General features: G+C 36.8%; 1 protein-coding gene across 1 annotated transcript in view; it reads left to right on the top strand.

The window, feature by feature from the left end:
• Positions 1 to 14,295, top strand: part of LOC103178026 (glypican-3) — an 88,279-nt gene that overhangs the window by 30,769 nt on the left and 43,215 nt on the right. The window contains exon 3 of the mRNA XM_007892506.2: positions 12,245 to 12,936. Within this exon, the coding sequence (XP_007890697.1) occupies positions 12,245 to 12,936 (692 nt within the window). The remainder of the gene's footprint in view (positions 1 to 12,244; positions 12,937 to 14,295) is intronic.

The raw sequence follows: 14,295 nt of genomic DNA, 5'->3' as shown, positions 1-14,295 counted from the left end.
TGTATTCAATAAAGTTTAACATGGGAACTTATTTTTAAAATAAAACGTTAAGCCCCGCTAGAATTGGTGACAGATCAACATTGAAAACAAAAATACTCTCCTTTTCCAGCTAACGGATACTCTATGTTTGCAGGGATTGATGTTACTGTTTTCCGCTTGTGTTGAAGACAGAAATATTAACATTTTTGAGCAGTGTGGATTTAAAGGCTGCACCTAATTGGGCAACACAAGCAAAAAAGATAATAATAATAATCCTTGAATTTGATATAGTCATTGAGATGTCTCAAAGTTGAGAATTATTGCTGTAAAAGATTGCAATTGAAGCCACTGACTGCTTGTAGTTCACATTATTAACAGCTTCGAAATTTGATCAGATTATTAAGACTCAGCTACTAATGGTAAGACTTTGTTGGATTTATTGCACCATTTATATATGACTCAATTGAGAAGAATAAATAAAATGATTAGTTTCTGGGCTTAAAAATGTTGTAATCAGATAAGGGGAACAGAGGTGAAACTATTTTACAATAATTTGTTTGGTCAGTTTGTTTGACCTCGAGGAATAAAATACTTTTGTGGAACGAAAATTCATTTAAAAATAGAATTGGATGGTTTTATGAATCTGAGTTAACTAAGTCAGGAAATAGGGAAGTGAAGTTATTTTATGAATCTTTAATTCAAGGAGATGGAAAGGGAGAAGTAAAACATGAATTTATTGTTAATTTATCATCAGGTAAATTTAGAAAGTAAAAGTGAATTTATTGATTATGAGTAAAGTGAATCATCAGTGTTTAAAGTTACCTCATTTTACATCTACTGCAAGGAGCCTATGTCTTAAACCTTGTAGAGGTATCAAGTTCCATTAGTGTTCAAGGTTGTTAAATTTTAGTATTTATAAGGTTGTTAAACTTCCTCCTCTGTTCCTGTAGATCTAATTTAAACACCATTTGTGAGAGATGGCTTTGTAAAAATCTAGTTTAGTTATTTGATTAAGTATTCTTATAAGACATTGAATATACTCCTGAGTCATAAATTGTATTCATTGTTATTAATGAAATCATTTTATTCGATTTCACTAGAGTTTAAAGTAATCTGTGTTCAAGTAATGCTAAACAAAACATTTTTTGAAAACAATATCTATCCAAAATGATGAAATGGGTCTTTTTTATTGTATGCTGAGTATGATCGCGTAGCTCCAACTATCATAATAGCAAACATTAGTCTGAAAATATGAGAAATTGGGAAACCAGTAGAAAATACTCACTTGGAACTGATATTGTTTGAACTGTTTGTTGCTGTGCGAGATGTGCCTAATATTTTCATCCAATATAAAAGAAGAGTATCATCTTCCAGCCTTTCAGTTCTAATAGAACAAACATACCAAGAACAAAGGAAATCTTGCCACAAGCAGTAAAAACACTCCATTCTGCCCAGCAGCTCTTTTCATATTAAAGCTGCCTGTTTTTTTAAAAAAAATCAAAATTGCATTATTTCTTATCTGTACGTTACTGAGGTTGTTGCTTCTTGATTTGTGCATCACTTACTTCAAAGTCACTGTGAGAGAATTGTTAAAAATCTTTTTGGAGGATTTCAAATGTTCATGATAATCACTGGGATCATCAGCGCCTTGGGACGTCCTCCCGACGTGAAAGGCGCTCTACAAATGTAATCTTGTTGTTGTTGTGGGATTAAAACATCTGCCTCAGACACAGTGAGGGGGGAAACAGCCGTTTCAGCGAATGTTTAGCACAAGATTTTTAAAAAAATATTATTTAACAAGTGTATTATTGGAAATTATTGCTTGCAGGAAAGAAAATTATAGTGATAATATATAGTAATTATCTCTGCAAACTGAATGCTGGGTCCACCTGCAAATATAGTCACTACACTTTACAGTAAATCCTGGGAAGGGCTTTGAGATGTTTGACAACATAAGGTTCTATGGCAAATGAGAGAATTATTATTATTATTATAAATATCTGTCTTTCTTTTTGCCTTTAAATCTCAAGCATGTATCCTGGCGTAATCTATTGTTTTCCCCAAAAAGTCATTGAAAAGCAATAATGACACAGTTATGTATTTGTCCGTAGAACATGACAACTTGATATGAATGGTGAACACGAATGTAAATAAGAAAGGAAAAAGTTTAAAAAATCATCAACCCATGATGAAGCAAAAATAACTCCTTCATATTGGATTTAGGTGCTATCCCTTTTAAAAAGAAAATGCATATTTCTAGGAATTAATTTTATGATTTTAGTATTATCCAAGATTTGTTTGATAAAAGCCTCAGCAATATCTGGAAATTCAGCATTTCCATTGCTCTTTGGTTAACAAGTCTCTTTCCTATCTCTAATACCAGCTAAGGGATCTGCACAGATCCTCTCGAAGACACTGGGTGTTATTTTCTGAGTTTGCAGCGAGATCTTGTGTTAATTCCATTACCTCTACAGACCATGCACAATGTGTTGTCTCATGGATTCTTCCTCCTACTAAATCTTCTGAGGAAGACAATCGGCCAGAGGTAAGATTCTGAGAAATTTCTCCTGAATGCACTTCAGTATGTATACCACAGTATCTACCCAATGGGCAATGGCTCAAATGCCAGCTTAATATCCTGAGTCGGGCAAATATAGAGATATAGCTTGGAAGCTTAAGGCTTAGGCTTCTGACCCAGAGATATTTTACACAAACCTTGACCCAAAGAATGTAATTCCTTAGAGGGCATTGAATTCCACTGGATACCGATGATGATACCAGGCATCTAATGAGTGTTGGTATAGCTTGCAGCATGCTTAATGCTGTGGTTGGATCTTTCCATCTATTCTGTTTTATTGAGCTCCCTGATGTGAATAGTTTGTTTCCTGAACACAAACTGAACCTCTCAACATGTCATTGAACTTCATCCAGCTGTGAGCAATACTTCTGAGGAATTATCCTCTACAGCTTAGCTTCCAGCATCATTTACACACTGTTTAAAACCCAGGAAATCAATACTATTTTAAGATCTTATTAAAATATAGTCGTAATAATATGCTTAGCTGATGAGTAATGTTTTGTCCCTCGAAGCATTATTTCAGAGTGCTGATAGAAGGTTAAAACTTCCATCCAAGTTGTAAAAAAACAATGTTATGTTTGCTGCAAAAATTGGTCAAAGGTGTCGATGTGATTACTTTACCAGTGCATTGCAGAAGATAAGCATTTGGTCTTCAGTTACCAGGATACAATTCTGCCAAGAGCAAAAACGTTTTATTCCAAGATGTTCTCACTTTTACAAGTCTCCGAGAAGAGAACATTGTCGTTTTGAAATATTGCATCTTCAGGGAAAATACAGGACAAGAAAAAATATGGGTGTTCATGTCCTCAAACAGCAAGAGTCATTTATCTAGTTGGCAAGCATTTTTAGCATGTAAAATTATCTTTCATCATAAAGCAGCAACAAGCCTTGTGTGCTAAACCTTAAATTTTGAATCTGGACTGCAATTCTTTTGAAGTAATTGCTTTTCTTTAGAGTGGTTTTGTCGATGACATTTTGTTGATTTTTCAGCTGAATTTAATGATCATTGCAAAACAGATTTCTTGTTTGCCTTCCACACACAACTAGAAATGGATGTAAAAAAANTTCTAAATACAGATCTGAATGGGTTCTTCTTCTGGACTTTGTTTTTTTCATTTAACATGTTTATCTCCTCCCTGTCTACACATTTATGCTGACCTCAGTTTAAAACCTGGAATGATTCACCTACCATACCTCAAGCCATTATTTTAGTTATCTGATACATGCCCAATACCATACTTAAGATTATTTAAACTTGACTGAGTTCCACATATGTATGCCACCTACCCATATAAATGTCCCTCTGTCTGGAATGGAACGTACACTCTGTCCTTGGAGTTTGAGGCTAAGGCTTAGGGACCCCAGATGGATGACGCTAGGTACGAATTCCAGAGTGTGGTAAGGCAGGGATTTACTGTAATTTTCCATTCAGAGCATTATCTGGCAAACATCCCCCTGCTTATCCAGCTAGAACATCCTACCCATTAGAGATTTGGCTTCCAAGGTAAATAGGAGCCTAATGCAAAGAATCCCAACCACCTATGGCCAGTCTGCCCCTCCAACTCCTGCCAACCAGCCAGGCTGGCTGCTCTTTCATTAGCAGTGCCTTGGAGTATTGCCATGGATTGCATCATTACAAATCCTTATTGAACCTGCTTGTTGTTAATCAACATGGAAAATTCCCAAAATCCAAAGTTAATTTTCTGCTCCAGCTTCAGTCAATCCAGTTAAGATTGAATTTTGTTGCCTTGGACACATGAGTGTGGTGCAGGCAGGTTGGGGGGAGAGAGTGAGAGAAAAAAATACTGTGAATCAGAGAGGATCCAGTGCATGTTTTGTTCTTATGTCGGTTTCTTTGCTTTCAGTTGCAGAAATCTTTGCTCAGCATGATTGCATTGTTCCTGTAAACATTAAAGGGAAGGTCTCCAGGGGGGTACCAAGTGGGATAAAAAAAATACTTTTATCGATTTTCAGTGTTTCCCTGCTATCTTTTTCCTTTGTCTTTGCTTTCATATATTTATGCTATATTACATCTGACTTCTTTATCTCCATCCTTTTCATATTGCATTTGTTTGCAGAATGTGCATCATTTTTTCCCTTTATTTCCCTTTTTTGATTTCACCCATTTCGGCTCTTCTACGTGCAATGAGTTGAACAGGTTAAAATGTAATGAGAGACAGTTTGGCATAGAGAAGCGAACGATAATTTGAAAGAGCCTATAATTAGATTTCTACTAATGCAACAAAATAATTGCTTTCTGACTATGGGAAATAATATTGATTCCAACACATTCCATAAGTCATCATAGGAACAGGAGTAGGCCATTCAGACCCTCGAGCCTGATCTGCCATTCTATTAGATCATAGCTGATCTGTACCTCGATTCCAATCACCGCCATTGCACTGTATCTCTTGATACACTTACTGTAGAGTGAATTGACTGAATATTTTGTGGGCAAATCGCGGCTGACAATTGTGCGCAGCAGTATCCCACAAACAGTTGCGGATTGAGTGACCATATTGTTTTTGAGGGATTATTACCCCCGGAAAAGCTATCCACCAATTGACTTACAACTGGATACCTTCTTACATCTAGGTAAACAGAGATGTGTGGAGAAAGGAAACCTGCCTAAGATTTTATCCTACCCGGGAATCAAACCCAGGTTTTCTCGCTTGCGAGGCGAATGCTCTAACCACTAAGCTACATGATTGTGGTTTATTTGCAAATCTAACTGATAAATATGAATGAATTAAAGAATTTATAATATTTTCTAAAACCTTAATGGAAGCATTTTGTTGAAGGAATAGTTAACTACATCCACTTAAACAACAGAAAAACATTCTGGACTTTGTACTGTAGCAAGAACAATTCATCAAATTGGAAATTGGTGAAAAGGCACAGCGAGGGGAATGCATCAAGAACTAGAATTACAGTGACCCCATGCTAGGCTAAGAAGATGTAAAGGGTAATAGAATAAATAGTCACCACTTCAGTATTGGCATTGTAATTTATTTTTCCCTGTTGTATTTCATACAATCAGCATCATCAGTACAGTTAGTCACCATGTTCCCACACAGTGTAAATTATATGAATGCCTATAAAATAAATTGAGACGGAAAAATAATTTCACCACTTCATCGTCATTGCCTGGAACTGTTAATGCATTACATGAACATTTTGAGACAAACAATTAGGTATGAGTTGAGGAAAAAAATGTGCATTAAAAAAAAACTTGAATGCTGAAAGGATAATAAAATAGAAATGGGATCTTTTAAAAACAATCTCATTAGTGTGTTGTATGTTATTGTATTTCTATTTTTATGGTATTTTCATTCATTTTATATTGCACTCATCGCTACCAATAGACTTTATAATTGGAAATCCCATTACAAAGAAGTAGTGAAAAGATTACTCTTTAAGCGTTATGGGATGCCACCTGGTGTGAGGCTGCTATATAAATACAAGTTGTTGTTGTTGAGATGTGCTGTAACCTTTTGCCTCAATTTTTGTCTTACTATTAAAATGTACTTTCCAGCTTTTACTTTGTGTCCTCTACTGCTTTTCATGTTTTTTCCTTGTTTACCATGTTTTCTTCAAGAAATGCTGTACGATGTTTATTTTTAGTTTCTTTCCTTGCTTAGTTACTTTACAAATTACTTTTGCAAGTACATGGAAGAAATTGACTTAAGCTCTCTCTCTCCTCCTTGTAAGCGGAGGAGTTGTCAGTCGTTCCTTCAACTTCTTCATTCAATCTCTTCAAAAAAAAATATTATTTTGTCACTCAATTCATGACGGTTTGTGGGAACCTGCTGTGCACAATTGGGGTATCGCCCACAAAATATGCAATCAATGCACTTTACAGTATATTCTATGAATGCTTTGAGACGTCTCAAAAACGTGATAATTCGGGTCAAATGCAAGGATTATTATTATTAACCAGGCATTGTTATTAATACAAATTTTGAACAAAGATAAATTCTGAATGACAATCTCAAGGAAGTCATTTGTTTTAACTAACTGATTTGCAAACTGTTATATCTCATGCAGGCTTTGCTGAATGCTATTTAACAGACTGTAGGAAATGCAGTTTGAATAGGTTAATCTGATGTAATTGTAGTTTTATTTATTGCAATCTTATATTTGCAATATTTCATCAAAGTGTAATTTGGCATTGAATTGTAGGTGATTTCTATGGAGTGGGTAAGTTGTAAGATTCTTATTTTTTCCCCGGTTTTCTGTTCTACAGACAGAAACTCATACTGTGGTACGGTTCCTTGAATACTGTCAGTCTTCTGTTACCTAACTCATGTAGCCATTCTTTATGTATGAGCCTATATAGTGAGTTTCAACAAGCTATTTGCCCAAAGGAGATTGTACACAGATTCCAGCAGAGATTTCTGGATAAAAATTAGAACTCTGCTTGTATTTTTCTTCCTCCCCTCTTTAGATGAGGAGGAGTGAACTAATTGTAGAACCCCACATCCACTCCATAATTGGTAGGTGCATTTATTCACTGAGTTATCAAATCAGTTATTGTGCCTCATTTTAAATGAATGTTTTTATTGCCTTGTTTTTAATAATCAGATGAAATTAAAAGGGTGTATGTAGAACATACTTCATCAAAGGAATGGGATAGTGATTAAAGCAAGCAGGATGGAGTGAATCAATGTAGTGAGAATGAAGTGGTGAGCACATCAAACATTAAGTGCTAGGGTGTAAGTATTCTTTGATATAATGGTAGAGATTTGTCACTACTTTGCAGACATTAGTGGTGTATTGCTGCACCTATTTTAGTGCCTGTTTGTGAACTGACAAAGTGTTAATGGCTTCTGCAGTTTCTTTCTTCTTTGGGAATCTTGAATAGTGACAGGCATCAGGTGGAAATGAGACAGGCATCAGGTGGAAAATTCAGTAAAGTGAGAATTACAGTGAATCTAATATTCTTTTTTTATTTTAATCACAGCAAGTATTGAACAAAAAGATGAGAGCGTGGCAATGCTTTTCTGCTAGGTAAAACTTAGTAGGAAATCTGTAAGTATTTGTTACTGTACTCCTGAATTCTGACCAACATACAGTATTTGTTGAGGTCAGATTGAAGTTTCTTGCAAGATTTATGAAAGTAAGATGCCAATAGTAAAGCAGAAATTGTAGACAGCACCGAGAAGGATACAGAGATATATTTTAGCCAATATCTATCGACCTGTATTCTATATCTGTCTCTCAAAGACCCAGGATTTCAGGTTGGTCTTTCCACCTCAAGCATTTAGATGATGTAATTTATGGGAACATCCATATAACTCTTCAGCAGCTCTATGGTCTTTAATAAGTGTTCAGCTGGGAACTGATCTGGGCTGAGATATTTATTACCAGCTGGATACAATGTGTTTTCAATGGAGTGGTTGAAAGGGGAAGGACAACCAAAATAACACTAGAAATTAATTGTTTTCTATTGCATAATTCCAGATGTATATACAAAGTTACAATACAAAATTATATTGGTATAGCGCCTTTCACATCGGGAGAACCTCCCAAGGAGTGGTAATTCTTACACTGAGAGCTAGATTGATGCTGTTGAAACTCATACATTTGTAACCATCAGAAGTGATATGTTCATCGTGTCTGGACTTGACTCAATTCTAGGACCCAAGGGAAAAAAATGATGTTCATTTGATTAGACCATTCAACCTGATTGCTATGCTTTTTTAAAACTGAGAGACTGAAGAAAAGTATATGTGAAACATACTGGATGAGAAGCAGTAAAAATAAAACAGCAGAGGCAATGACTATAGAACTTAGCTATGGATAGAGATGATTGAATTGGTAGAGTGGATTGGAATTGGAAGAGTTAATGGGTAAAAAGCACTTCTGTGAATGCTAATATTTTAAGATACGATAGACAAAGAAAACATGAATGAAAAACAGTAAAACAAAGGAAAATGTGAGAGAAAGGTAAACCATCAAATGAAGAAGTGCAGATAGTTTACCTTTTGTGTAATGAGGCATTCTCGCTGCTTTAATGTTCAGGGGTAAAATCAATTTAACTTCAATTAACTTCTTATTTTCTCTGACCATTTATATCAATATGTGGAGTGAACATTCTTCCTATTAAGGCATGTGGAGTCCTGTAGCTCAGTGGTTAGAGCACTCGCTTTGCAAGCGAGAGACCTGAGTTCAATCCCAGGCAGGTCAGGGCGAAACCTTGGGCAAGTTTCCTTACTGCACACAGAGCCTAATAATAATCCCTCCAAAACCAAAAACAATAATAAATTGGTCATTTTCTATCTACGACTGTTTGTGGGACATTGCTGTGCGCAATTGGCTGCCGCGTTCGCCCACAAATATACAGTCAATTCACTTTGCAGTGTGTTCTGTGAAGCGCTTTGGGATGTCCTCCCGACGTGAAAAGCGCTATATCAAATGCAAGGATTAAATACTGGTTCTGAGACTCAAATCACAGCAACTTTCTTGTGCATCTGTCAGTAATGCATTATTCAACTCCAGGACCACTGCTGTCCTGACAGACTGTCTGTCGGACATCGAGTCTTGGATGAGGGCAAATTTCCTACAGCTGAATGTGAACAAGACTGAGGCCCTCCTGATTGGCTCGCGCCAGCGCCTCAACACCTCAGGCTTTGGCAGCATCAACCTCCATGGTTGCACACTACAACTCACCAGCCAGTCAGGAGCCTGGGTGTCTTGTTCGACCCTCAACTGTCTTTTCTCCCCCACATTCAAGCCATGACCCGCTCTGCCTTCCCTCACCTCCGTAACATCGCCCAACTCCACCACTACTTCACCCTTCAGGCCGCTGAACCTCTTGTTCACGCCTTCAGCACCTCCAGCTCGACTATGCAAACTCCCTGCTTGTCGGCCTTCCCAACTCCTCCCTCCACAGACTGCAGATAATCCAGAACTCTGCAGCCCGTGTCCTCTCCCGCACCAAACTCCATGACCCCATCTCCCCCACTCTTACCCGACTCCACGGGCTCCCTATCCTTCAGAGGATCCAGTTCAAAATCCTGGTCCTCACATACAAAGCCCTCCATCTCAAGACCCTCCTCTTTGACCATGCCATCGGCCACCCCCCTTCCCCTTCCCTCTCTTACCCCCCCAACCCCAGCTCGGGTCTGAAATGCTGTACGCTGTCCAGCGCCTTGGGACGTCCTCCCGATGTGAAAGGCACTATGCAAATGTAATTTTGTTTTTGTTCTTGCTATTCATGTACCGCTGGATTATATATTGCAATCCCCCCAAAATGACTACACTTAATATCAAATATGTGTGTTACTATATTACATAGAGTTGTCAAAAATTGTGATGTGATCCTAATCTTTACTGAAAGTTAAAGTTACCTAATTTATTTGCAATTGATGCATTTGGGCCTTCTTGATGCAATCAGTTAATCTTCAGTACCGCAGGAAGTGATTTATGCAGTCAAATGGCTGTCTTCAAACTAGAGATAAAAAGAAAAAACTGAATGTTGGAAACTTGAACTCCCGGAAAAACAGAAAAATTCTGGAAATACACAGCAAATTTAATCAACAAAGAAATATAAGTTAATATTTTGTGTGCAGTCCGAAGAGACAGCATGTTTGCAAATATTTTTTTTAGGCGTATAACTGGTACATTTCAATTTGGAACAAGACAACTGAATAGTAATGTCTTTTTCTAGTCTTGAACTTTCCGGTATCCCTGTGGGTCACATCTGAAGCATTAACCTAGCAATAAAATAGAACTGCTGAAAGCATTTAGAATGACAAAAATTCAATTGAGCGTCTGCAATGTCCTGCCAGCCCTAGACTGCTACTTCCTGGGAATATATTATTTCACTAATTGCATTGGTCCAATGTCGGTTTAAATGAGGGGCAATTATTTAAATGAGAATGTATAACAGCTAGAAGTACTGCAATACATTTTCACACTCAAATGTGTTTAGTTTTGGTTGCAACTAATTGTACCTTTGATTCCTCAGTCAGTGTATGTTGGCAAATTGTATGGACCTAATCTGATATCTGCTGTCCTCCAACACAGGCTGTGGTGCAAACCCTGAAAACCTATGTACCTGAAGTTCAATTTCGTATTTACATATGCAATGAAAACCCATTGAGTCAGGTGCATAAATTTAGTTTTGTTGCCAAGTAAAAACAAAACTGTTTGAATGGAAACAGACATTCTATTTCACGTCAAACCTTCCGCAATGAGTACTTAAGATGAGTCTCCAACGTTTGGTTCAGATGGCTACAAAGGGTGATGGAAAAGAGGAAGCATTTCACCAATCTGTCCACGTACAAATAGTTATACTGCATGAAAAGTATAGGTACATGAAGCAGGAAGCCCGATTTTATACTTCCTCCTGCACAATTGAAGCTGAGCTGCAAAAAGCAAACATCCGATTTCATCATTCCATGCATGAACACTGAATACTATTAGATGCTATTAAAGTGTAAGGTCTCGCTCAATCAGGTTCTTAAGATCATTAAAAAAAAGGTCAGCTGGAAAGATTGAGTGCTCTGAACCGATGACAGGGGAGTGAGCCCAATGGACACGAGCCTGACTGCTCCTCAAACCACCTCCAACATGTGCTGACAGAGACTTCAGTGTGATTTGCCGGGGCCCTGCTTCATGTTGCACGTTTAGTAACAAATCAGTGCAATTTTGGAAGCAATTCACTTCCAAACATGTCGAAATGCAACATGAATTGCAAATGGAAACAAAAAGGTCTTGCTTTTATTTTCCAGAAGATTATATTTAGGACAGAATGAATGTTTTTCTTTGTAGCTTGCATCTTAGTAGCTTATCTTTGTTTTATTTTGTGAGGGCTCCACAATAATAATAATAATCCTTGCATTTGATTTAGCGCCTTATCACGCCTTCTAGACGTCTCAAAGCGCTTCACAGTAATACATTGTAAAGTGTAGTGACTGTGTATCTTGGGGGCGAAATTATATGTTTGTTTTTTTAAAAGGAAACATAGGGGTAGGAAGAAGCATTGCTACTGAATAGGTCTGCGTCATACTTGTTACATTTCTCAAGATCTCTGGTCTCATGTCATCACAGTCTTTTCAAAAGATTTCATTAAGAGAAAATATATGTATATTTGTATCTGTACCTGTGCCTGTGAAACCAGAAAAGAACTCATGGGAAACTGAATACCAATGTAATCAAAGGCAGCTCGCTACTTCATTAATGGACACAAATCGGCAGCTATTGAGTGGAATTCGATCCTTGTCACGATACCATTTCATTTCCTTTTTATGTTTTGCGTGAATTTGAGGGGATATTGGAAATAAAAAAAAGATGTAGATAGTCTTTCTCAGGAGATATTTCAGAATTCTACATCTGCCGTATTCTTAACAAAGGTATCTTTACTGTTATGAATGAAATTTTGAATAAATTGATTTGGATCTTCAGTTGTGTTTTCTCACTTTTATATTTTGAAAGCGAGTGGGCTAACGCTAATTAACTTATTATCAATTGTTTTAATTCCGATCCATTCAGGAGCTGACTCTCTCAGACTTGGCTAACTTTATAGTTTTTAAAATATTTTTATACAGTATGTTCAAAGCACCAATCAAGTTGCATGTGATAAGACTTGTATATCATTGATAAATTTGGGGACTTAACCACAATTTGCATATTTTAAGAAAATTATACTTGGCTTTGATCAGAAAATATTTCTTTTTACAGAGACTTTTGAAATTGTTGTTCATCATGCAAAAAACTGCACAAACCGAATGTTCAAGAATGTCTACAGGAATATGCCGACTGAGACTGCTAACCTTGTTGGAGAACTTTTTGCTGATGCGTCCCTATATGTGCTTGGCTCTGAAATAAACATTGATGACATTGTGAATGAGTTTTTTGACAGCTTATTCCCTGTAGTCTACAGTCACTTAATATACCCTGGTTTTCCACAATTGTCCGAAGAATCCAGAGAATGCCTAAGGATAGCGAGAAATGATATGAAAGCATTTGGTAATTTCCCTAAAATTATTATGACTTCTATGTCAAAATCACTGCTGGCTGTTCGAGTATTTCTCCAAGCCTTGAACCTGGGAATTGAAGTAATTAACACAACGGACCATTCGAAATTCGGTAAGGATTGTGGACGGGCACTGCTGAAGATGTGGTACTGTTCTCACTGTCAAGGCCTGTTGAAGGTTAAGCCCTGTCTGGGATATTGTCTGAACGTGATGCATGGCTGCATGGCAAACATGGTCGAGATTCACCATCACTGGAGGGAATATATCAGATCCTTGGAGGAATTGGCCAACGGAATGTATGGAGCCTATGACATGGAGAATGTTCTACTTCGTCTTCACCTCTTGATAAAGAATGCAGTGTCTGTTGCCCAAAAGAACCGAGCAAGATTGTTTTCCGTAAGTACATGAAAATACTAATTTCCTCTGTCCTTCTTTACATATATATTTGCCAGCACAAAGCCAGTGCTTAATGTAGATATGATTTCACATTATTATGTAACACTCTTTCCTGTTGCATTTTATTTTCAGGGTAAGTAGAAGTGTTAATGGTAGCTGAGATCAAGTGGGAATTGGTATGACAATTTTTGGTTACTGAGGAATTTAAATATGTTGTCAATTTGTGGACTGAAAGTGAGCTTCTTCCTGCAGTGAAATGGAAGTTGGGTTGTGATTACAGTTTTACATATTTAAGAAGGTTTTCACGTTTACTGTAATTCCGTAGATTTGCACTGTCTTCTGCTGCCTGTTTTTCTTTTAATTACCAACTCGATTTCATAAAATATTTAAAACCTACAATTATAGCCTAAGTTTGCATTCCGCAGATGAATATGAATGAGAAACAGTGCTGTGATTTATATTCTGCTGAGAATACAAATATAAGTATAATAATAATATTAATTAACAGTATCATGGAGCTATACCAAATGCAAGGATTATTATTAATAATTATTACTATAATTTCAGACATCTTCAAGCACTTCACAGGATGTACTGTACTGTATAGCGACTGTGTATTTTGTCATCTCCTGCCGCTCTCCTTTTTCTGTCTGATGAAAAGGTGAGATTGGTATGGCAGCCACAACAAGACATCACTTGTTGAGAGGTTCATAGTTTTATTTTTGATGTGGTGAATCATTCCCAATACTTACTTACTTAGGTGGACTCCTGGATTACCTAGCACCTATGTGTATATAGCAAGCAGCCATAATTTGTTACTTTAATGCAGCATGTAATAAGGTAGTTTATCTCCCTACAATCTGTCAAAATCTGTTATATGACCTCTTCATTTGTCCAGCTTTTTGTGTAACACTACACATTTATTATTCTGATTACTGATTCATCTTACCTTACCCTGTCATTAATGCTGATCAATTTTCATAACTTGAGACAAAGCAAAATGTGCTCAATTCATCTATACCAAATACCGTGTTCCAAGATCCAAATAAATTCCTATTTGTAATGGCAAACCTCCAGTTTGATCAAATTACCACTTTTAAAAAGAATTAATTAATCCTGTTGGGTTTTATCTAATGGTGGAAGCAAACTTTTTTAAAAAGGTTTGTCAGTTTGTGGAAGATGGTAAATGTGTTCTCGGAATAGCGGATGTGTAAGGGGGAGGGGGGAAAAGAGAGGGTGAAGAGGAAAAAGCAAGAGGGAGTCCAATTTCCTAAAAAAAACAATAAAATTATATTAAGAAAGAGGTCATTTCTACAACAAATAAAAAGATGCTTCAGTAAATATATGTACATTACTAAA

Source organism: Callorhinchus milii, unplaced genomic scaffold (genome assembly GCF_018977255.1).
Source record: "Callorhinchus milii isolate IMCB2004 unplaced genomic scaffold, IMCB_Cmil_1.0 Scaffold15, whole genome shotgun sequence".
Lineage (NCBI taxonomy): Eukaryota > Metazoa > Chordata > Chondrichthyes > Chimaeriformes > Callorhinchidae > Callorhinchus > Callorhinchus milii.
This window is presented reverse-complemented; position numbering and strand designations above follow the sequence as displayed.